The sequence below is a fragment of the Palaemon carinicauda genome, chromosome 1 (assembly GCF_036898095.1).
Source record: "Palaemon carinicauda isolate YSFRI2023 chromosome 1, ASM3689809v2, whole genome shotgun sequence".
Taxonomy (NCBI): Eukaryota; Metazoa; Arthropoda; class Malacostraca; order Decapoda; family Palaemonidae; genus Palaemon; species Palaemon carinicauda.
The window spans coordinates 205,799,620-205,823,000 of record NC_090725.1 but is presented as its reverse complement, the minus strand read 5'-3'; the positions used below and the strand labels follow the sequence as shown (position 1 = coordinate 205,823,000).

Here is a 23,381-nt window from a genome sequence, read left to right as displayed (position 1 = left end):
CCCCTTCCAAGGACCCTTTCCCCTCCCCCTCTGTCCTTTGGTGAGGGCCTAGCCATCACACCCATGTCCACCGTCCTACAGCTCACCGAGTACCGGCGGGTTGTGGGGTCGGCCCGGTCTTTTCGCCTGCTAGGCCAAGCCGATTAGCTTCCCTTACATAGTTCAGCTATGAGATAGCATAACGGCTGGTCGATCTGCCGGCGGGAGACCTCCCTGCTATCTTAGAGTGTTCTTCGGTGCTCCCTTGGATCGTCACCCGCAACCCTAGCCGACCGCCGGCTGAGCTGCGGCTGGATGGAAGGTTGATCATAAAATGTTCTTCCTTCCATTTGAACCCTCCTTCTCGAGGAAGGCGAGGTTAGGGTAGTGAGCTGCCGCCCTCCCCTCTCCCTCTTAGCTTTCTCTCTCTCAATCAAGTGCCGGTCCACTGTCGCACAACTCTGCCGGCAATAGCCGACAGTTTAGCCTAGGTCTCCTCTCAGTCACATGGATCGATGACAGGGTAGGGGTACCTACAGCCGGTTGCCTGCCGGCCGCTGGCGGTCGCCGACATGTTGGCGGTCCGCCAACAATACTTGTGGTCGTCTCCCTTTCCCCGCCACATAGACTGATGGCTGGAATGGGTTACCCTCAACTGGCGGCCCACCGGCGCCCGGCGTGCCTCCGATGCGCCGGCAGGCTGCCGGCTCCACCTATTTCATATTACGACAGTGGACTGTCATCTTTCTCTAACCCTGCCGGCAGTGTCTGTTGTATGGCTGTATACGGTAGCCAGTACATCTGTGGTATAGTACATACCCTAGACAGAAAACTATGGTGTATAGTTATGCAATAGATAATTTTCTAGCATACTCTGTGCATCCATGCGCAGTCCCTTGCCGGGACCTATTTGAATTGGGGATAGTTATTTCCCCTTTTCCCTATGCTGAATGATCATCAGCTCTCTCCCTTTCACCGCTACTAATACCCTGGAGGAAGTACTAGCTATGCTACTCTATCCCTATGGGATAGCTTCCCCCTTAGGGATTACCTGAACGGAAGCCTTAGAGTTAGTAATGGAGTAAGGTCACGGCAATTGGCTGGGCGGGATTCACAAGTATGTGTCTTTCCTGCTTCATTTCCAGCTTACCTATCCTAAGCTTACACTTGGAAAGGAATCTTATATTTCAATTAAGATTACATTAGGACTAATCTAGTATTATTCTAAGTCTATCATTATAGACTTGCATATACTCATGTACCTCTTTCTTCTTTACAGGAGGGGTACATCTGGTGTGAGAGCCCCTTCTGCAGCGTTCAGCGCCGTGATTTCTACGGCCACCTGGCATGCCGAACCCACGCCAGCTGCTCCGTCACCCAGGGATATCTGAGGTACTGGGACCCGCAGGTTTGCACGACTTGCAAGGACCTGCTCAACGAGGCGTTCGAGGCTCCCCAGTCTGCGGAGTCAAGGGACATCGCTCGAGAAAAACTGTGCAAGTGGGTGCTTGGTTACCAAAAGAACCCCACGGGGCCCTATCTTTTCCTAAGGCATCTGCAGATGCTGTCATCCCCAAACCCGAGATCCCCTGCGTCCAACTGATGGTCGACCCAGATGTTTCGGACGCACTTCAGGACATCCATCTCGACGACGATGAAAGGATGTCAGAGGTGTCGGATACCACCGAGAGGACACTGATGGCCGAGGGTCGAGAAGAGGAACCTACAGAGGCTCCCGACTCCGAAGAAGAAGGCGCCGCTGCGCACTCTTTCGCTTCCGTAGTCATCTCGGAACCAGTCCCATCTACATCATGCACTCCTATGCCCACAAGAGCGGACGACTCCATGGACAATTTCCAGGCCATGAAGGCGATCCTCGAGGAGAGGTTCCGCAAGAGGGATGAGGATTTCAAGAAAGAAATCCTCCGCTTGACAAAGCAACGTGATCCTCAGAGGAGGATGAACGTGAAGGACCTTCCAACCTGCTCCGTGACTAACCCATGGAGGCATGCCGAGCACATGCCTATCACTAGCGGCAGGATCTTCGTCAATGACCAGCTAGATGCCGTCCCCCTAGAAGAGGTGGAATTCTGGCCTAGCTTTGAGGTGTACCCGGACTGCTACATCCGCCTCAAGTCTGAACCTGTTTCCAAAGAAGAAACCAAGCCGAAGGAGGTCATTGTGTTTGACCACGCTAAGGCTCAATCACTGCTAGCCGGCTGTTTGAAGGACAAGGGCTACACCAACTCGAAGGTGCCGGCCCTTAGCAAGAAACACCCGTCCTTTCTTGCTCCAAACACCATGGTCTTCCCCTTCGCGGAGAAGTCTCTTCTAGCTGTATTGAAGGCGGTGGAGGAAGGGAAACCCTGCCCTACATTGGAGGAATGTAGGCCCCTCTCCCTCGCCCTAACCCCCGACGACAAAAACTGGAAGGACATCCAGTTAACTTTCTCCGTGGGAAAGTTGGAGGCCAACATCGCTGGATGACAGTTCAGTGAGAACCTTCCTAAGCTCTCCGAGTATCTCCTTTGTCGGGAGCATGACACGAAAGAGAGGCTGGCTGCCTCCCTTTCCCTCCAGGTGATTATGGAGACGATGGCTGGGGAACAGAGGGCCCCAGGCGTCTACATGGTCTTAGCCAAGACCCACCTTGCTACTCTGACGAAAGACTTCTATAGCATCGTCAGGGCACGGAGGGCCTGCAGAGAGTTGCGTCTGCCGCAGTGAAACACGAACCAAGGAAGCTGATTTCCTCCAACATTTGAGGGAAAGATCTCTTCCCCAATGACTTGGTGAAAGAGATTGTTGACAAGGTCGCAACGGAGAACAGGAACCTTCTCCAAAAGTGGGGCATGTCAGCAAAGAGGAAATCTTCTCCGGATGAGGGCCCCCAACCGAAGAAGTCCAAGAAGCCGAGGCCACAGCCGTGTCAGGCTAAACACTAGCTTCCTGCAACCGTTGCTCCCCAGTTGGTGGCTCAGCCCCAACAAACCTTCCAACTGGTACCCCAGCCAGTGGTGACAGTCACCAGCCTTCACTCCCGCCTACGAGAGGCAGTCGACTACCTTTCGTCCCAGAGGCAGAGGCACCGGCAGAGACTCCTCTAGACATCCCTCCAGAGAGAGAGGAGGCAAGGGAGCCGGCGGCCGAGGAGATAAACCCTCCGTTAACCAGAAGCAATGAGATGCTTCCGGTGGGAGGAAGACTTCGTCTCTTCCAGGATCGTTGGACCTTCGATCATTGGGCTCACAGCATCATCAAGAACGGACTAGGCTGGAGCTGGGAAACACCACCACCAGTTTTCCACCGATTCTTCCAACACTCCACCCCCGTTCTGGAAGAATACGTCCAAGAATTCTTGAACAAGTAGGTGATCAAGAGGGTAAAGTCCATCAGGTTCCAAGGAAGACTATTCTGTGTTCCCAAGAAGGACTCTGGCAAACTCAGAGTCATTCTGGACTTGTCCCCTCTCAACAAGTTCATCGTGAACGACAAGTTCAAAATGCTGACTCTTAAGCACATAAGAGCCCTACTGCCTCAAAAGGCATATACCGTCTCGATAGACATGGCGGACGCCTACTGGCACATTCCAATGAATCGCCAGACCTCCTCCTACCTAGTATTCAGGATTCAAAGAAGACAGTATGCCTTCAGAGCCCTGCCCTTTTGGCTAAACATAGCCCCAAGGATTTTCACGAAGCTCGCAGAGACAATCATTCAACAACTACGCCTACAAGGCGTCCAGGTGATGGCTTACCTGGACGATTGGCTGGTGTGGGTAGCATCAGAAGAAGAATGCCTGCAAGCTTCCACAAAGGTGATCCAATTCTTGGAACATTTGGGCTTCAAGATAAACACCAAAAAGTCTCGACTTTCTCCAGCTCAGAAGTTCCAATGGCTAGGCATCCATTGGGACCTCCAGTCACACCGTCTTTCCATTCCACTGAAAAAGAGAAAGGAAATAGCAAGATCTGTCAAGAGACTTCTCAAATCCAAACGGATTTCAAGACGACAACAGGAACGGGTGCTCGGCTCCCTCCACTTTGCTTCAGTGACAGACCCAGTGCTAAGAGCACAGCTAAAAGATGCATCGGGAGTCTGAAGAAGATACGCATCAAACGCTCGAAGAGATCTCAAGAGACCTCTGCCGACTCGGCTACGATCACTTCTCAAGCCATGGGCAGAGGCAAAGAATCTGAAAAGGTCGGTACCTCTTCAACTACCTCCACCCTCGGTCGTCATCCATACGGACGCATCGCTAGAAGGATGGGGGGGGTCACTCCCATCAACGTCAAGTTCAAGGAACATGGTCTCCCCTATTCAAGACGTTTCACATCAACATCTTGGAGGCCATGGCAGTCCTTCTCACCCTGAAGAGGCTGTCCCCACATCCCTCAGTCCACATCCGACTGACCCTGGACAGCGACGTAGTGGTCAGATGTCTCAATCGTCAGGGCTCAAGATCGCCCCAACTCAACCAAGTGTTGTTGCCCATCTTCCACCTGGCGGAAAAGAAAAGATGGCACCTCTCAGCAGTTCACCTACAAGGATTCTGCAACGTGACGGCTGATGCTCTATCCAGGACAGCCCCGATAGAGTCAGAATGGTCCCTAGACGCAGACTCATTCTCCTTCATCTGCCAAGAAGTCCCAGAACTGCAGAGCAACCTCTTCGCAACAAGCGACAACAAGAAACTTCCTCGCTACGTGGCCCCATACAAGGACCCCCGAGCGGAAGCGGTGGACGTCATGTCCCTGGATTGGAACAGATGGACCAAGATTTACCTGTTCCCTCCACTCAACCTTCTGCTAAAAGTTCTCACCAAGCTGAGATCCTTCCAAGGAATAGCGGCCCTAGTGGCTCCCAAGTGGCCCCAGAGCTACTGGTCCCCATTGATCCTGGAGTTACAACCCAAGCTAATTCCCCTGCCGGGCCCAGTTCTATCCCAACAAGTTCAGAAATCGACTGTCTTCGCTTCATCACAGAAAACCCGAGACCTTCATCGCATAATTTTCTCTCCCTAGCCGTCAAGAAGAGGTTTGGGATCTTGAAGGAAAGCTTAGACTTCTTAGAGGAATATAAAACAAAATCTACAAGAAGGCAATATGAGTCATCTTGGAAGAAATGGGTGGCCTTTGTCAAGGCTAGAAATCCTAAGGAAATATCACTGGATTTTTGTTTGTCCTTCTTCATTCACCTTCATGGACAAGGCTTGGCAGCCAACACGATTTCCACTTGCAAATCAGCCCTGACAAGACCCTTACTATACGCCTTCCAAATAGACCTGTCTAGTGAAATCTTCAACAAGTTGCCGAAGGCATGTGCTAGACTCAGACCCGCACCCTCTCCGAGACCCATCTCCTGGTCTCTTGACAAGGTGCTACATTTTGCCTCAGGTTTGGACAACGAAACTTGCCCTCTGAAAGATTTGACTCAGAAAGTGATTTTCTTGTTTGCTCTAGCCTCAGGGGCTTGAGTTAGTGAAATTGTGATATTATCAAGAGAAGAAGGCCAGATCCAGTTCGTAGAAACAGGCAAACTCACCCTCTTTCCTGACCCAACGTTTCTCGCGAAGAACGAGCTACCCACCAAGAGGTGGGGTCCCTGGAGAATCTGCCGTCTGAAAGAAGATGTCTCCCTGTGCCCAGTGGAGAGCCTAAAGGTCTATCTTCGAAGAACTTCGGATTTCGGTGGAGGACAGCTCTTTAAAGGGGAAACATCGGGTTCTGACTTGTCACTTAAACAACGAAGGGCGAAGATCACCTACTTCATTCGCAGAGCGGATCCTGACAGTACACCCGCATGTCACGATCCCAGGAAAGTCGCCTCTTCCCTGAATTTCTTCCAGTCGATGGACTTCGAGAGTCATCTCTCATTCACGGGCTGTAAGTCATCGAGAGTGTTCTTTAAACACTACGCGAAGCAGGTGCAAGAAATCAAACACTTCGTGGTAGCTGCAGGTAGTGTGTTAAAACCTGCTGCTTAGTGCTGCGATGAGCAGTGAGTTATATGGGAGTCTAACTCTAAGGGTGTCTGTGTTGACCCTAGTGCGCAACATAGTGAAAATAGTCTCACCGAGTGACACTACGGACTATTCTAAATATACTAATGTGAAGTCAGATAGACTAAACACTTGTGCCACGTGTTTCAAACATGAAGCGCATATAAGACATTCTAGAAAGACATTATAATTCCTATGGAATTAACATGTGTGATGGCAAGTTTTCCTTTTCAGATACCACAGCTATTTCTATTAATGTCCCAAGTCTATGTAACTGATTTACATTCCATTACAATTTACATTTATTACTTTTATGTATGCTAATTCTTATTTATGCTCAAATAAACGAATTTGCTGTTTTCATGTGTCTTATTTCGCCCTAACATTGTAATAAAATACTGTTTGAGAGATTTAATATCCCTCTATTCTGTATAAAATAACTGAACAAGGAAATTCTATTGTTCCGCCACTTAAACAAAATCATCTAGACTGAGGTAATTTGTTCCAACACGTTATACTTACCTTACCTATTACCTTGCTCTGGGACTGGCAGGTACTTTTTGATGCTGGGTGAGTTTCATTTATCATGCAACTTCGAGACTTTCTATAAGTCCGATAGGACTCACCCCTGCTGGGGGCAGGAAGCAGTAACATAGTGCTTCTTGATGCTGGGTGAGTTTCATTTATCATGTAATTTCGAGACTTTCTATAAGTCCAATAGGACTCATCCCTGCTGGGGGGGCAGGAAGCAGTAACATAGTACATGCTTAACTGAAGTGACATATACCGGTAATGTCACAGGTCTCTTGGGTCATTAGACCAAAGGAATATTGTCTAGAAGTCGAAGGCACTACTGAAGGGAAAAATCCACGATACATTAATTTTCTGGTACACTTCCATCAGGACGACATGGCCTGAGCCCAAAAAACGGATTTTGAGCGAAGCGAAAAATCTATTTTTGGGTGAGATAGCCATGTCGTCCTGTTGGTCCCACCCTTATTCTCTATTAGGCCTTTGCAGGCTCCCTCCCGATCTTACTATATCATGGGGGCTGGCCTTGACGCCAAAAGGAATGGAGTTCGCGGGCGGTGATGACGTCAGCTAAGATGGCGGCCAAGATGGCATCGCTTATGACGTCATCCGAGTACCAATAACAGTAACGGAGGAGGAGAACTTTGTAACGGCTCCTCCCATATCTTGCCACCAACTTCCCCCTCGAAGCGTAAACGCTATGTGGGGTGCAGATACCTATGTGGCGTGTCAAGAATACGTCCACTGTTATTATTCGATACCCTAAAGGGAAACCTTAAGGGTACTCGCGCCAGAAGTTAGAATTCTGGAAACCTTTAGTTTAATTCTCTGGGAATATCCACTGTAGTCATATATACCCTAAGGAAGCTACTAAAGGAAACTTCCATCAGGACGACATGGCTATCTCACCCAAAAATAGACCGTTTATTAGTTTATCATAGGTCTAAAGGATATCACTTGTACTTGATTATCCGGTATTCATTTTGGTGTGTTGTTTTATGTTGTTTTGAATATGACTAGTTATTTCTAGGTAGTAGGATGGTCAAGGTATCATACTGAAAGTTATTGGGTCCTTTGACTCGCCATATACTACTACATTGGATCCCTCTCCTGTCACGGCTCATTATTATTTTACCTACTCATACACCAAACTGTGTGGCATATTTTTTACACGTTCTTCCCGTTCCTCAAACCTCTTACAACACTAAGATAACTGAAAAATTCTTCTTCATTCAAGGGGTTAACTATGGCACTCTAATTGTTAAGTGGGTAATTTCCTCTTGGTAAGGGTCTAAGAGACCCTTTAGTTATGGTAAACATCTCTTAGGAGAAGTACACTACAAAATTGAAAAATTTTTCTTTAGTCTTAGGTAGTGCCATAGCCTCTGTACTATGGTCTCCCACTGTCTTTGGTTAGAGATCTATTGCTTGAGGATACACGCAGTCACACTATTCTATCTGTTTTTATATTTCCTTTCCTCGCTGGGTTGTATTCCCTGTTGTAGCCCTTGAGCTTATAGCATCCTACTTTTCCAACTAGGGTTGTAGCTTAGCTAGTAATAATGATAGTAATAAAAGGGGATCACAAGTACTTGTTTATCCAGTAAAAACACCAGCATGCTGAAAAAAGTGTTTACAGTGAAAATGGATTTTTACTGATGTTAGATAGTGCCTAAAGGGGCAAAGATTTGCCCATAACCTTTGCAATCTATACAGATCCCTCAGAACAGGAAGAGTACTTAAAAACCTGTCCTCATTAGAGAAAAGGCCATTAATACATATCAGTTTGGACTGGGCACCCCAGCCAGCATTATATGAATCGTTGATAAGTCTCATTTGTGTCATAACTCAAAACTAAATTTAGTGGTCAAATACAGTGTTTACGAACCTGCAAAAAATAAAACCCCTATCAGGAGAATAGGTTCTGGTGTGAATAACTGCTGGAAGAAGTTGTTAGTAAGTGAGACGGCAGGTATCTTAAAGTTAATGTTAACTTTAAGCATCAGAAACGCCGAAACTGTTTGTAGTGCTGCTGATATGTAGAATATCTCCCTGTAACAAAGAGAAAATTTTACTTTAATTTTACTAAACTAGCTTTGATAGTGTATTATCAAAGTATTAATCAAGAATTAAACATCATGTAAAATCGGACATGTAAGCTTTTCTACTTACGTAAAGCTACCAGTCTTTCCCACAATGACCCCACCCAAGTAGGAGCTAACGAAGGAACCCATTATTCCCCAAGCTCTTTGGTAGCCATAGTTGACGTCTGCGTTTTGAGTATTGGCCATCACAGCAGCATCGAAGAAGATGTATGTCACTGCAAAGAATATCCTGTGGGTGAAATAAAAGTATGTAGGTGGTCTTTATTTACTGAAAAATAACTGGAAGTATTCTCTTTTATAAGGATCCTTTCTTTGATACTTGTAAATTCTTGGAGTGTAGTTTTATTTGAAATATTATGTGAGAATTTGGTGGAAATAGAAATTCAATGGAGACGATCCTTACGCATAGAGAAGTCGAACACAAAGGTATATCCAAAATGTAATTTCTAGCTGATTCTCATCGGTTACTTTTATCACACTGCTGGATGCAGAACTGTTGGCTTCAAAGGAAGAGTTTGGTAATGAACCATTCGTGTTGGAAGCAGGAATCTCAATTACAGCTGATGGAATCCATGTGAAAGAATAGGCAACAACTCCTGATATTAAGGAAAAAAATGCCATCAGTATCTGCAAATAGAAATGTCGAAATGAATGCAGTAGTTCATATCTCCAAATGATATCAGAAAAGTGAATGAATCTACAGCAAAAGTGTCAGCAGCATTTTAGATAGAAAGTAGCGATGCACCATTGAAAGTGACTTCTTTTTTTGCTGTCAAATAGAATGACCACGGCTTCATTATTAGTGTTTTTGTATTGTGAGTCATATTTGAATTAATCCAAATTTAATGAGTTTTATTAACCTTTCATCAAAGTTTCCTTCCAAGACTCATTCACTAAGAATTATCTTATTATCATCTCTGTAATCTCATATATATTCAATACACAATTATTTTAATATTTGACCATTCATGAATTGATGAATTTTAAAGGTAATCATTATTTAATGGCTCAGGAAACTTAATTACTTAATGTTACCTTGTAGTTACCAACTTTATCCCCCACGCAGCCACCAAGGATTGGGAAGATGATGTGCGAAGCAGAAACAACCGCTTCTATGGTGCCAGTCTGATATTCAGTAAGACCTAGAGACTTTTGGTGAATTGTTAGCTGGGGCCATAGAATCACAACGGCTGTAAATGAAAAATAAAATTAATATTTGATTAAGATGTTCATTCATAACAAAACAGGTCTAAATAAAAGTGCAATCATGGACATGGTATCTTCTCTCTCCATGTTATCATATTTCTACCAATGGAATTTTTACACCATTGACATGACGCTATTATTATTATTATTATTATTATTATTATTATTATTATTATTATTATTATTATTATTACAATCTAAGATATAACCCTAAATGAAAAAGCGTGATGCTATAAGCCCTAGGGATCCAACGGGGAAAAATAACCCAGTGAGGAAAGGAAACAAAGAAATAAGTAAACTAGAAGATATGTAAGAAACAAAAAAAAATAAAATCATTTATGAACAACTACAGCATTAAATTATATCTTTCATATATAAACAAGAAAAACTTCAAAGAGAAAGAGAAATAAGAGAGAATCAGTTAAGAGCCACGAACTACTCCTAGAGTTTTACAGATATCCAAATGATTTTCACAGGGTTTTGTGCATTTTTTTTTTTTTTTTTTTTTTTTTTTTGTGAACTACATCAAACCAATTTTCATATTGATACTTGCAATAGAAAAGTCTCAGTAGCCTTTTTTCGGTATTCACGGGAAGCCGATTTTCGGTGGCGCCGTAAATTTCTTGTAGAATGCTTCGCATATCTAGACAAAATTTTCAGGGATTTGTGGGATGGATATTTACTTGGTCCTTACCAGTTTCCATGTTGATATGTACCATAAAAAGTCACAACAAACGTTGTTTTTTTTTTTTTTTTTTTTTTTTTTTGGTTGAAGGGTTATTTTTGGCTGTGGAGTAAATTGTACCTAGAAAAATTTACATAATCAAATGAAAATTTTAGGGGCTGATGGAAAACATAGCTTCTCTGTTCTTGCCAAATTCCATGGTAATATCTACAATTAAAGAAACAACTATCATGTAGCTTTCTTAGATATGCTGTTGAATGTAGCAACAATGCATTGAACTGCATGATAGTGAGCGACATCAACGAGGGACAATGCCGATCTCATAAACAGTATCCGTCCCGAGTTGCAGCTAGTTATCATGATTACGATTATTATTATTAAAAGCTAAGCCATGACCCTAGTTGTAATAGCGAGATGCCAAAAGCCCAAGGGCACCAACAAGAAAAAATAGCCCAGTGAAGAACAGAAACAATGAATCTGCAAGTGAAGCAACAGACAACCAAAACAAAATATTCTAAGAACGATTACAATTTTGAATTAGATCTTTCATATACTAACTATATGCTAACAAATCGAACCTTTCTTTCTTAGAAACTTACTGGTGATCGGTAATAATGACACGTGAAAAAAAAAAAAAAAAAAGGAAACAATGTCACAAGCGTTCTGACTGCCTTTTTATATCACTTTTTTATTGTTGTTGTTACTTTGCCAGTGTAGAAAAGTATGGCAGATGAAAAGGACATAAGTAAAAATGGATCAAGAAGCTTCTCTCTTTTCTCTTTTCTAGAACGTATGAGAGCTCATTTTGTACCTCCCGACTATGGTTACCCACTAGAGGCCGGAATTGCTTGGATGCATTGCCTTGGAGCCAAAATTGAGGATTTAACAGAATCACGTGCCATGTCCATCTCACATGACCTGTGAGCTTTCCTCCCATTCATTTCTTTGTTTATACAATCATTTATTTTGATTTTATTACTTTTAAACATCAGTATTATATTATACTATTCTAGGAGAGGCTGCCAAACACGTTTAAAAGCGAAGAAAAGGGATTACAATACAATCTTTGAAATAGCAATAAAAAAATCTTTCCTTTGCCTTCCAATGTCACATTTCCTCATTTGCAATATTACTCAACACTATACATCTTAACCATCATCAAGCCACACATGGGACGTAAATACATTTCTTAATAGATATTGCAGACATATTACCTGTCTTAACTTCTTTGCCAACGCGGACGGCTATAGGCTTTGATACGACCCCCTCTCGCGTTTGGCTCCTAACTGAGCTGAAAGGTCGGTGATAAAAACGAGTGTGTCAGACCTCACGAGACGAAGCGATTGTTATACAAGGTCCTGCGTCATTCGGTGACCTCTGAGGTCAGGTCAAGGTTCAAATTTGGGCGCTTAGTCATTTCTGATTGCACCTACACTAATCGAGACACGGGAATCAGGTTTGCACCATCCTGTTCCTCTTGCCAAGTTGAATAGAATGTTTTACTTTTTGACATCGAAAGGTAAATTTGAAATTTGTTCTAAGTTCAAGGTCACATGTGGTTGTTGTATTCAATCGACGGAAATGGCGATCCCAAAGGATAAAGGTTCAACGTGTTTTAAGTGTTGGCCAAGATTTTGGAACCGGTGGCTCTTCGCATCTCTTCCTTAGGGTTGACTAAAAATTATCTTCCCAGCCCATTTAGCGTGACCTATAGTCTATTTTTTATAGCGGTGCATATTTGCACCCACTCATAGGGGTGCCCTTTTAGCTCGGAAAGGTTCCTGATACCTGATTGGTCGGAAGTAATTTTGTCCGAACACCTTCATTGTTCTCGAATAATTACCAAGTAATGTGAATTGAAACTTATTTATTAACCTATATTTCTCCATCAGATATATCTTTTGTCAATAATCAATGTGAAAGAATAAATATATTATAAATAATCGTCTTGGTAAGTTTAAATTTAATAACATAATCCGCCGAAGTCAACGACAGCAGCTTGTTTTCGGATGCACGCTTTGTAATTTTGTAATTTTTCACATATTTTAACGCAAATTGGGATAAATTACACTCAGCATAAGTTAAACATGTTATTATAAACTTTCTTTGAATACCAGAATTTACCAAAAACATGGAATTAATAAAACCCGATATTTGTGAAAACTTATGGGGAGGTAAAAGAACAGCCTGTAGCGACCTGGCGGGAAAACGATCCCTTCTGACTTGTAGACGCAGTTTTTTTTTCTTTCGTAATATAGTTCGGCCTATTCCTTTCAGTTTACTGTAAATAGTCTTGCATTGTCTCTCTTCGTATTATTTTGCTTATTATTTTCCCACATTCTTGTTCCTCACATAATATCTATCTATTTTCCCCGATATCACTTCATTCATAAATGGGATATCCGCACTACGATTCCTTATTTCTTATCCTCTGTCGAAAGTGATGGCTTGAAGGGAAGCGCGTGCTAGTCTCATTAAAATAGTGTAGATGCGGGAATAAAGAAAAAATACTATGCTTAATTTCAGGTTTACAGAATAGGTTATACTTTCTACACAGCATGAAATTTATGTTGTTATTATTATTTACATGCTTACTGACTTAAGGTACAAAACATAAGGAATCGTAGTGCGGATATCACATAGGCCTATATGAAAGAAGGGATATCGGGGAAAATAGATAGATATGTGAGGAACAGGAATGTGGGAAAATACTAAGCAAAATAATACGAAGAGAGACAATGCAAGACTATTTAAACTGAAAGGAATAGGCCGAACTATATTACAAAAGAAAAAAAAAACTGCGTCTACAAATAGGAAGGGATCGTTTTCCCGCCAGGCCGCTACAGGCTGTTCTTTTACCTCCCCGTAAATTTTCACAAATATCGGGTTTTATTAATTCCATGTTTTTGGTAAATTCTGGTATTCAAAGAAAGTTTATAATAACATGTTTAACTTATGCTGGGTGTAATTTATCCGCAGTTTGCGTTAAAATATGTGAAAAATTACAAAATTACAAAGCGTGCATCCGAAAACAAGCTGCTGTCGTTGACTTCGGCGGATTGTGTTATTAAATTTAAACTTACCAAGACGATTATTTATATATTTATTCTTTCACATTGTTTATTGACAAAAGATATATCTGATGGAGAAATATAGGTTAATAAATAAGTTTCAATTCACATTACTTGGTGATTATTCGAGAACAATGAAGGTGGTCGGACAAAAATACTTCCGACCAATCAGGTATCAGGAACCTTTCCGAGTTAAAAGGGCACCCCTGTGAGTGGGTGCAAATATGCACCGCTATAAAAAATAGACTATATATAGCACGTGCCACGTTCCACCAATCAACATGCAACCAGCAGCATAAGATTTCCTCAGTGTTGGTGCATCGAATGATGATTGATATCCCTGTCATGATCGGCCTATTTGTTAGGCCTCCGGCCACTACATCCAAATTTTTTCAACACACTCATCCACACACTCATAAACATCTTCGGTTCAACTTTTCTTTTGCCACCGTCTCAAGATGAAATTTACGGAACTAAAGCATGGTATAGCATACTTTAATTCCTCCAATTCTGGATCACTAATCTACCAGCAATTTTTGTTGATGGGCAAATTTGTTTTCAGAGTTGCCACTTGGCTAGAGTCTTGTCAATGGCAAACCTACATTCTACCTTCTGAATTCTAAAATGATCTTAACTCTAGTTTACGATACCTAGATTAAAAAAATAAAAAAAAAATGTTTAGGACTTTAGCACACAAATTGTACAGTTCGGCACAGTAGTCCTTGGCACACCTCACTCGAGTGAAGTGCATCCTGTCATAATGTAGGGAGAGATGGCACAGGTAATGGACTGGGGTTAGGCACTGGGACTCTCCGTGCTGTAGCGGTGTGGCTGGGTGCATTTCTTTAGAGCAAGGTGTACCATGAATTCCTGTGTCCAACTGTGCTTTGGCTTAATTATTCGACCCGGAAATATAATTAGTTAAAAGGAATACTTTCTTACCTGATAATAAAAAGAAGTAAGTGCATTTTAGGAGGATATGTCTAGGATTGATGAAGTCTTTTGTGAAGTTTTTAATTTCTTCTATGAAAAACGTTTTAATCTTGTTTGACCACACATGGAATTTGGCCATCTGCATCTTGAAAAGACTCTGTTTCTGCTCCTATGGAATTGTTTATTCTTAGCGTTTCTGTTTTATTCTGAAAAGAAAAATAATGTTCAACTAAAATATAATTAATACCAATTAGGGTTTTTGTATCTGAATATTTGTTTATCCTTATGTTTTCTTTATGTACCTAGGAAGAGAGACCTTGGAGATGGATATAATTTAGACTATTTTCAGGATTTAATCATAATTTTAAAGCTATAAAGCTATAAAATAAAGATATGCTTTTATGGTAAAAGAACCCTCTGCTAAGGCTAAGAATATTTGATTTTAAATGTTTGTATATATATATATATATATATATATATATATATATATATATATATATATATATATATATATATATATATATATATATATATATATATATATATATATATATATATACTGTATATATATATATATATATATATATATATATATATATATATATATATATATATATATGAGAGAGAGAGAGAGAGAGAGAGAGAGAGACTTACCTTACCTTATTGCCTTATTCTATGTTTGGAAAATAATGTGAGAGAAGGATATTCTTGTGTCAGCAATGATAGATTACTTCAGCTTCATAAAATCAAACCTGGAAGAATTGTAGAGCTTTGTTCCAAGGTAGCCTACACTCCACTCTGGTACGCTTTTGTAACATATTGTCTGGGAGCAAATGTTGCCCAATGGACTGTCAAGAAAATGCTTGAGCACGATTTTCTTACTTGTTAGTCTCTAGTTCGTTAAAAGATTTGAGTACAGTTTAGCATTATAGTTGCACCATTGAATTTTTAACATATTTATTATTATTATTATTATTATTATTATTATTATTATTATTATTATTATTATCATCATTATTATTATTTTTATTATTATTATTATTATTACTTGCTAAGCTACAACCCTAGTTAGAAAAGCCGGATGCCATAAGCCCAGGGGCTCCAACAGTGAAAATAACCCAGTGAGGAAAGGAAAAAAGGAAAACTAAAATATTTTAAGAACAGTAAAAACATTAAAATAAATATTTCCTTTATAAATATAAAAACTTTAAGAAAACAAGAAGAAGAGAAATTAGATAGAATAGTGCACTACCCAAGACTAAAGAACCATGGTTTGAATTTGGAGTGTCCTTCTCCTAGAAGACCTGCTTACTATAGCTAAAGAGTCTCTTCTACCCTGACCAAGAGGAAAGTAGCCACATTGCAGTAGTTAACCCCTTGGGTAAAGAATTGTTTGGTAATTTCAGTGTTGTCAGGTGTATGAGGACAGAGGAGAATCTGTAAAGAATAACCCAGACAATTCGGTGTATGTGTAAGCAAAGGGAAAGGGAACCGTAACCAGAGAGAAAGATCCAATGAAGTACTGTGTGGCCGGTCAAAGGACCCATAAATCTCTAGCGGTAGTATCTCGACGGGTTGCTGGTGCCCTGGCCAACCTATTACCTAAGAATATTCACTCATTTTAGGTACGAGAATTCTAAGCATAGATACCAAGAATCTAAAAATCTTAATAATGAAAGATATCAATATAAGAGTTTAATCAAAGAAAATACGGGAAATTTATCAGCAAATTACAACTCTGAATGAAGATTGATATACAGTAAATCAATTGCATTCCTAAATAAACAGCATATAAAATAACGAGTATAATTTACTTTCCCCCTTTTTTTTATATTAGATAATGGAATAACCTTCAAAGAGAAAGTAAAGGGTTTACGAAGAAGAGTTCTTCAAAGTACCTACTCTAAAAGCAGACTAAATGAATATGGCATACGTCATTGGTATTTATTTAATACACTGTTATTGAGTTTCATTCGTGTCCTTTTACCAGTGATTGTTTACCAACACGTTACATGGATATATCTCTTCAAAAGTGAATTTGGAATTCCCCAAACCTACTTGAGTTTGTCCACACCTTTGCATTCCTTAAAAACATCTGCAATCTTTCTTCCTTTCACTGAAATCCTGTTTGAATTTTCGCCAAGGACGAATAAGAGAGTTGAAACGAATATCACCAATAAAAAAGAAATAATTAATCTCATTGGATACGCATGACATGTTCACGACTCACCTGATGAAAAATAGAAAGTGAGGGTGGCCAGGATCCTCGAAAAGTTCAATCTTTTAAAGTTCAAAGCAAATTTTCGAGAATTGTAATAAAAGCTGACAAGATATTATAAACACTCTTATTTGAAGTCTCACTATAATACGAAACTTCTTGATTATGAAGAAAAGACACACATACACACACACACACACACACACACACATATATATATATATATATATATATATATATATATATATATATATATATATATATATATATATATATATATATATATATATATATATATATATATATTTATATATATATATATATATATATATACACGCACACACACACACGTATATATATATATATATATATATATATATATATATATATATATATATGAATATATATATATGTATATATATATATATATATATATATATATATATATATAATATTTGTTTTACTTCATTTTCAGTCCTACATTCCTTTAGTCAATCGTCCCATGATTAACTAAACACAACTATGTCATCTGAATCTTAAGTTGTTAAGGTATTCACCATTAATATCTATTCCCACATTTCCCAAATCTATATTCTAAAACCTTCTTCTAGGTATGCTGTGAAGAGTTTAGAAGAGATGGGGTCTTCCTGTCTAACTTCTTTCTCAATCTGAATTTTTTCACTATCTTCAAGTAGCTTTAGGATCGCTGTTCTTCCTGTGTAAATATCTTGAAGTGTTCTAACATAAGATTCATCTATTCCATGTCTTTGAAGGGCTTTCATTACTGCTGAGGCTTTGACATAATCAAAAGCTTTCTCGTAGTCTATAAGTGCCACAAATAGTGGTTTGTCTTATTTTGTTGATTTTTCCATTAGCTGGTTAATTACATGTATATGGTAATTTGTTGAAGACCCACTTCTAAAAACTGCCTGCTCTATTGGTTGATTAAAGCCTATCTGTCTTTCTATTCGATCTCTCTAGTATGATCTCAGTAAATATTTATTTTATATATTATTGAGAATGAACCTATTTTGCGGGAATTTTTCAGGCCTTTTGAAAATTAGTATAATGATAAATTTTCCCAAGCCGTAGGTATAGAGCATTCTTTCAGTCAATTTATGTAAAGTTCAACCAGTGTTACAACTATGAAATGTTTTCTATCTATTATTAAATCAATTGTTTGGCCATCTTCTTCTACTTTCTTGCCTCTTTTGGTGTCTTTTAATGCCTTTTTTTTACTTCTTCTACTGTTACATTTATTACCAGATCAGGTGCCACATTATTTCTATTGACAAAGGTATTTCTTATATCACTATTGTATAATATTGTATAGAAACTCTGCAATTTTCATAATTTTATGTGTTTTGTTGATAACATTTCCATTTTCATCCTTTAAAGCAGATATCTGTTGGCGTCCTGTTTCAAGTGTTCTTTTCAGCAATTTTAAGGTCCATAATTTTTTTAGGGTTTCCTCAATTTTGGTCTGATCGTATTTTTGGTTTGTTTGTTGTTTTTGATAGATCTGCTAATTCTTTCCATCTATCTTGGATTTTACCCTCATTTCCCATATTTTCTTTATTAGGTTTTTGGTCTTCTGATAATTTTCATTTATCATGTCTAAGAAGTTTTCCACCTATCTCATTTGCCGATTCCAATACAAATTTTGCTGATTTACTGTTATTTTTTTTTTTATTTGCTTTCATTTCATCTTATAACTGGGAGTATCTGCTTTTTTATTGCTAAACTACACTCATCAGATTTCCTCTTATTACAAGAATGTTTATTTTCTTTCTTAAATTTAATTTTTCTCTTTTTTTTCTTAGATCTAAGGAAATTTTGCTTTTCGCCATTTTATGGTCGCTTGACTTTAACTTGTTTAATACTGTTACATATCTAACTAATTAACCTTTTCACTGCGAATAAACTTTATTTTATTTTTCGTTTCTCCTTTTGGGCTTATCCATATCCATTTTTTATGTTCCTTTTTATATAAAAAGAAATTATGATTTTAAAATTATTTCTTTCAGCAAATTCTACTAGTATGTCTTCTGTCATTCCTTGCACCTACTCAAAATTTACCTATTGCTGATTTCCTCTCTTCTTTTTACCTAATTTAGCATTGAAATCAACCGAAACTAATGTAAATTGAGTTTTATGTTCTTTCATAGATATCTCCAGATCTTCTTATAAAGTTTCTATATTTTCCTCTGTATGGGTTGTTGTTGGTGAATACATTTCATTGATTTTCAGTATCATCATCATCTCCTACTCATATTGATGCAAAGAACCTCGGTTAGAGTTCGTCAGTGATCTCTGTCTTGAGCTTTCAATTCAATACTTCTCCATTCATCATCTCATAATTCGCGCTTCATAGTCCTCAGCCATGTAGGCCTGGGTCTTCCAACTCTTCTAGCGCCTTGTGGAGCCCAGCTGAATGTTTGGTGAACTAATCCCTCTTAGGGTGAGCGAAGAGCATGCCCTAACCTTCTCCATCTACCCCTCACCATGATCTCATTCACATATGGTACTCGAGTAATCTCTCTTATAGTTTTATTTCTAATCCTGTCCCGCCATTTAACTCCCAATATACTTCTGAGGGCTTTGGTCTCAAATCTACTAAATCTATTGGAGATTTTTTCATAGTAATTCCATGACTCATGTCCATAGAGTATACTTCTTATTCAGTTTGATCATCAATCCTGCAGTTATATCACTAATACTATAATATTCATCAATGTTACCAGCAATATTTTTATTGTTAAGAAAAAATACCCTATTTTCTCTGTTCCTTTCATGTACTCTATATAAGATTGATCATTCTTTTAGTTTCACTCAATCCTCATCATCATCATCATCTCCTACGCCTATTGACGTTAAAGGGCCTCTGTCAGATTTCACCAGTCGTCTCTATCTTGAGCTTTTAATTCAATACTTCTCCATTTCTCATCTCCTACTTTGCGTTTCATAGTCCTCAGCCATGTAGGTCTGGGTCTCCCAACTCTTCTAGTGCCTTGTGGAGCCCAGCTGAACGTTTGGTGAACTAATCCACGACCTTGACTAATCTATCTTGGGGAGTGCGAAGAGCATGCTTAAACCATCTCCATCTACACCTCATCATGATCTTATCCACATATGGAACTCGAGTAACCTCTCTTATAGTTTCATTTCTAATCCTCTCCCGCCATTTAACTCCCATTATCCTTCTGAGGGCTTTGTTTTCAAATCTACTAAATCTAATTGAGATTGTTTCATTGTCGTACCATGACTCATATCCAGTAACACCGGTCTAACTAAATTGATTATAGTCTGTTTTTTATATGTAATTTCAAGCGATTAGATTTCCAAATTTTACTTAACCTAACCATTTTCTGATTTGCCTTTTCCAATCTTTCACTAAACTGTAACTCTAAAAACCCTGTATTGGAGATCATAGTTCGTAGATACTTAAATGATTCTACCTGATCAATCCTTTCTCCTTCCAATGATATTTCATCTTCCATTGCATACACCGTTCTCAGCATCGCTGTCTTTCTCCTATTTATCTTCAGCCCAACTACGTGTGATATTTCATGCATTCTGGTATGTAAGCATTGCAAATCCTGTGGTGTTCTGCTAACAATGATAGCATTATTAGCTTACTCTAGGTCTGCTAAATTCCTATCACCAATTCATTCCAATCCTTCTCCACAATATCCAACTGTTCTACGCATTACAAAATCGATGAGGAGGATAAGCAACATAGATGACAACACATTCCCTTGAGTAATACGCTATTCAATGGAAATTCATTCGATAAGACTCCATTAACATTAACTTTGAACTTTTTATGGTCATGAACAGACTTAATCAAATTGACATATTTAAGAAGAACTCTATAAAAACGCAGGAATTTCCACAAAATTGGTCGATGCACACTATCAAAGGCTTTTTCATAGTCCCCAAATGCCATTAAAAGTTGATTTCTACATTCTACACATTGCTGTACTACATGTATTAAAATGAAAATTTGATCTGTACAACTTCTACCTTTTCTAAATCCTGCTTGTTCATCTCTCAGCTTTTATCAATCTTTCTCTCTAATTACTTTAGAATAAGCATACTATATATTTTCATAACAACTGACGTAATTATTGCAACCAGTCAGGTCTCCTCTTTTCTAAATCCTGCTTGTTCATCTCTCAGCTTTTATCAATCTTTCTCTCTAATTACTTTAGAATAAGCATACTATATATTTTCATAACAACTGACGTAATTATTGCAACCAGTCAGGTCTCCTCTTTTTGCCATTTTCACTAATACTCCTAACTCCCATTCATCAGGTTTTGCCTCTTCATGCCACATACTACGAAATAATTTTGTAATTACTCTGGGAGTCACTTCATTTTCGGCCATTATCATCTCGGCAGTTATTTCATTGTATGCATGGGCTTTCATTCTCTTTAGTGTTTTTAGGATAGCTTCAACTTCAAACATACTGAATTCCTTCATGGGGACATCAAAGTCTTCATCAGCTTCAGGTATGTCAATCAAATCATTCCCTTCATATCTCCTATCATATCCTCACTAAAATGTTCCATCCAACGTTGTCATTCATCATCTGTTGTTATAACAGATCCATCTCTCTTTTTGATGGGTATATGCTTCGTCTTTTCCCCTATAGAGATATCATTGATAATTCTATGAACAATTCTCACACCATAGCCACTTCCTGAATTCACAGCTCTGTCAGCCTATTATATCGTAATTTATTTCTTTTACCTCTTTTAGCACCAGAGAGATCTTCCCTGGAAAGGGTCCTGACGTTGTATTTTGCAAAGTTCACTTTCCAGAAATTTTAGCAAACTTTATAGTGGGATGTAACTGTCGCTGGGAACTGGGGGCCGTGACAGGTTTTTGTTATGCATGTCTGGGTTTAGGTACATCACCACGCTGCCCACAGCGGATTGGTGATGGGGGAGATTTTGGTCTGATCACTAACAGCAAAGCAACCTAATATGGGCGGCCCTGATTAGTATAGCTTTGCTGATCATGGGGATGCGCAAATCCTTTCACCTCGTTAAGGTGACCCCACTAAGAAAGGGTATATATATATATATATATATATATATATATATATATATATATATATATATATATATATATATATATATGTATGTATGTATATATAAACATATATATATATATATATATATATATATATATATACATATATATATATATATATATATATATATATATATATATATATATATATATATATATATGTATATATATATATATATATATATATATACATACAGTAAATATGTGTGTGTGCGTGTGAATCCTCCCATAATTAATTCTAATTAATATTGGGGCTTTTTAAAGTAAATTATTTCATCATAGTGAATGATTGATACACATAGTCTAATTTAGGTAAAGTCTCAGAAAATAAGGGGTACGGATAGCACCGCGTAATATTAACATTAACTAGAGGAAAACTGCAAATTTTAGCAATAAATGTCTACTGGGCTGTAGGCCAAAAATAAGCATATTGTAGATTCTATAGAAACAATGATTGCGAACACGCACACACACACACACACACATATATATATATATATATATATATATATATATATATATATATGTATATAAATATATATATATATATATATATATATATATATATATATATATATATCTATCTATCTATCTATCTATATATATATATATATATATATATATATATATATATATATATATATATATATATATATATGTATATATATATATATATATATATATATATATATATATATATATATATAAATTTAGTAGCAATGATCGATTTTTATTATTGCAACCCACTAACTTCATTTAGTGATTTAACGATATAATTATTTTCTTGACATTAGTTTTAATACACGCACCTTGGATTGTTTACATATTGTGTAAACAAATTTCCTAGTTACTTCACTTCTCATGATTTCCTATTTTCATATTCTAGGGCAGATTTTCATACGATTTTGTGGAATGGAAAAGAATGTTGGCTCAGACAATAGCATTCTTCTAGGAGTTATGCGGACTGAAATTACTAACCTGTTATTCCTCTGTGTTATTGAGCAGGAAACCAAGAAATACAGTACAGACCTGATTGGTGGAATCGTGAAAACTGTTCACCCTAGGAGAACAGGATAACAACTGAGGTAACAACTAACATGAGAGGTTGACCTTCATGATTGTGCTTGGGGCGTTTACTGAGCCTCTCCTTACGCCAGACTTCAAGGGCATCGGATGCATGCATTGCCAGGTCGTACTCTTGACAGAATTTCAGTAATCCGAAAGATTCCTTTCTATTCACTTATCCTTTGAGAGTTGAATATGACGATGTAGTCTTTTGAACCATGTCCAACAATTAGATCAACAAAGTGATTTAAAGTTTTACTTTTAATCATGTTACTCCTGGAGATTTGACTTATTTCCTAAGTAACCATCCTTTGATTGATCTTGACTGGAAAGTAAGATTGAGATGTTCAAATGGATAGTATCTATCTTTTGACTTGTGTTTTATATATATATATATATATATATATATATATATACATATATATACATCTATATATATGTATATACATATATATATATATATATATATATATATATATATATA

General features: G+C 38.4%; 1 protein-coding gene across 2 annotated transcripts in view; it reads right to left on the bottom strand.

Moving 5' to 3' along the window:
* LOC137653611 (major facilitator superfamily domain-containing protein 6-like) overlaps positions 1-22,961 on the bottom strand; it is a 55,758-nt gene extending 32,797 nt beyond the window's left edge. Inside the window, exons 1-6 of one of the 2 annotated variants that reach the window (XM_068387165.1) lie at positions 22,862-22,961; positions 14,521-14,717; positions 9,652-9,806; positions 9,020-9,243; positions 8,684-8,845; positions 8,400-8,563 (exon numbers count right to left, since the gene is read on the bottom strand). In XM_068387165.1, coding sequence (XP_068243266.1) covers positions 8,400-8,563; positions 8,684-8,845; positions 9,020-9,243; positions 9,652-9,806; positions 14,521-14,656 — 841 coding nt within the window. In that variant the 5' untranslated portion in view covers positions 14,657-14,717; positions 22,862-22,961. Of the gene's footprint in view, positions 1-8,399; positions 8,564-8,683; positions 8,846-9,019; positions 9,244-9,651; positions 9,807-14,520; positions 14,718-22,810 lie in introns of both variants that reach the window. The other variant, XM_068387172.1, reaches the window with a different exon arrangement.
* Positions 22,962-23,381: the final 420 nt, after the last annotated feature.